This window comes from Entamoeba histolytica, genomic scaffold (assembly GCF_000208925.1).
Source record: "Entamoeba histolytica HM-1:IMSS scf_1104750516875 genomic scaffold, whole genome shotgun sequence".
Classification (NCBI taxonomy): Eukaryota; Evosea; order Mastigamoebida; family Endamoebidae; genus Entamoeba; species Entamoeba histolytica.
In genome coordinates this window covers 1-1,968 of record NW_001915556.1, presented here as the reverse complement: position 1 = coordinate 1,968, position 1,968 = coordinate 1, and the positions used below count along the sequence as shown (strand labels likewise).

At 25.5% G+C, this 1,968-nt stretch overlaps 2 protein-coding genes across 2 annotated transcripts; both read left to right on the top strand.

The window, feature by feature from the left end:
• Nucleotides 1-337: 337 nt before the first annotated feature.
• On the top strand, nt 338-949 carry EHI_039720 (uncharacterized protein; the record flags this gene model as incomplete). The annotated part of the gene is made up of 1 exon (XM_642957.1): nt 338-949. One exon carries the CDS (start codon nt 338-340, stop codon nt 947-949), a length of 612 nt encoding a protein of 203 aa, XP_648049.1.
• A 376-nt stretch (nt 950-1,325) lies between these two features.
• EHI_039710 (uncharacterized protein) lies at nt 1,326-1,881 on the top strand (the record flags this gene model as incomplete). Its single annotated transcript, XM_001914406.1, has 2 exons — nt 1,326-1,780; nt 1,860-1,881. 2 exons carry the CDS (start codon nt 1,326-1,328, stop codon nt 1,879-1,881), a joined length of 477 nt encoding a protein of 158 aa, XP_001914441.1.
• Between the last annotated feature and the right edge of the window lie 87 nt (nt 1,882-1,968).

Here is a 1,968-nt window from a genome sequence, read left to right as displayed (position 1 = left end):
AGTCTTTATAACAACAAGCTATTTAAAATTACTTACACAAAATTGGAGAAACATCTATTTTTTTTTAATTTTTAATAAATAACATCCAACCCACAACTTTTCATGAGAGGTTCGTTAGTTGCGTCATAAATTTTTTTCAATGAGCCTTTCTTAAAACTTATGAATGGAACATAATTAAAGTTAAAATGCTGGCAGTTTTTAAGATTTTTCGATTGATTTTCACAACAATTGCTTTAGTTTCAAAGTTGTTCATACAAAAATAGACTAAGCGAAAACAAAGAATATTAAAGCAGCGGTTTTGTTAGAACTTCTTTGAGTGAATTAACTTTATAATACAATGCACTCTCAAGAAGATATTAATATATTTCCAAAACATGGAGACCATCTCAAATATAAAGAGAGGCATCAGTATATGAGAACCTTACAATCAATGCTTCAATGTGTTTTACTAACTTTTTTATCTAAAAAATGTGATATAGTTATAGGAAGACCTCATAGGAAATCTCGTATAACACAACAATTCATAAAAGTAAAGAGATTTAATTTTAAAGATGACATCATTGATGTTCAAAATTATATTAGAATGAGATGTAATGAATTGGTTCTTCTGGAAAATAAGAAAGGTATTTCTGAAAAAACTGCTCGAAGAAGATGTCAAATGATGAAACGTCAAGAAGTTTTACATCTGACAATGGATTTACTTTCATTTTATGGAGTTTTTGTTACTATTGAAACTGAAGAAGGAGAAGGTATTGATGGAAGAATTGAAGTTTTTAATAATAAGAAAATAATTATTAACAGAGACTCTATTGAAAAAATTGGTACTTTAATATCTTCTTTTATCTCTGATTTACTTCAAACATCAAATGAAATTATTCTAAGATGTGTTGATATCAAAAATTATTTGAAAGTAAATGGAATTTCTTCTGAACTATTCGAAAATATTTAATTTATGTGTTTAATTCCTTGTCTAACACTTGTTCAATACTTTTTATGTTATATTTGTTCATTTCCTTAAATAAACAATTTTTAAAAGTGTTAGAATCAATATTCGTTTTTTACTTTTTATTTTTCTTTCTCTGAATAGTTTGACTGACAACTCAGTCTATCTTTGTCTAACCACTAATTTAGATTGTATAATCTGTACATCTTATAAATAAATAGAACAATTTGAAACTGGTTTCACTCTTCTGATTAGAATTTTCCAGTGTACTTATAATTATATATTATTCATAAGACACAAAAAAACATTCTATATTCTAATTTATTTTTAGTTTGACTGCTAAAAAAAGAGAAGAACTTAATACTTCACAAATTAAAATAGAATGCCAAAACATCAAAATAAGAATAAAAAAGGAAGTTCACAACAAACAAAAGTAAAAGAAAGATTTATAAGAAGTAAAACAGAAAAGAAAAAGAAAGAAATTCAAAAAGAGGAAGAAATACCTAAAATCACAGAAGAAGAAAAAGAAAAATATTTACAAAAATTTAAAAGAAAATATGTAGAAAAAGAGAAAAAGGAGCAACTAGGATTAAAACATCCAAATGATTTAAAAACACCAATCAAACAAAAAGAAATTGGAATAGAAACTGCACAAAGAGTTATTCAACCTATTATTAAACATAATGAAAGTAAAATTACGTTTAGTAGAACAAACAAAAGAAATGAAAATATAACTAGCCAATTCAAAGAAACATCTGACGGATTTGATATTCCTAAAACGAAAACAGAACGTCAAAAAACAATGAAATTACAAACCGAAATTAAATTTAATAATCAGTCATTTGATGATGAATCTATAGATCAAAATGATTATAGAATGATTACGTTTAACGAAATTGAACAACCAACACAAGAGAATAATGTCACAATTCAGTTAGAAGGGGTTGAAGAGAAAAATAAAACAACAACTTTTACAGAAAATGGAAATAAAATCTCGAAATTTCAAACAAATCAACAAGAAGAAC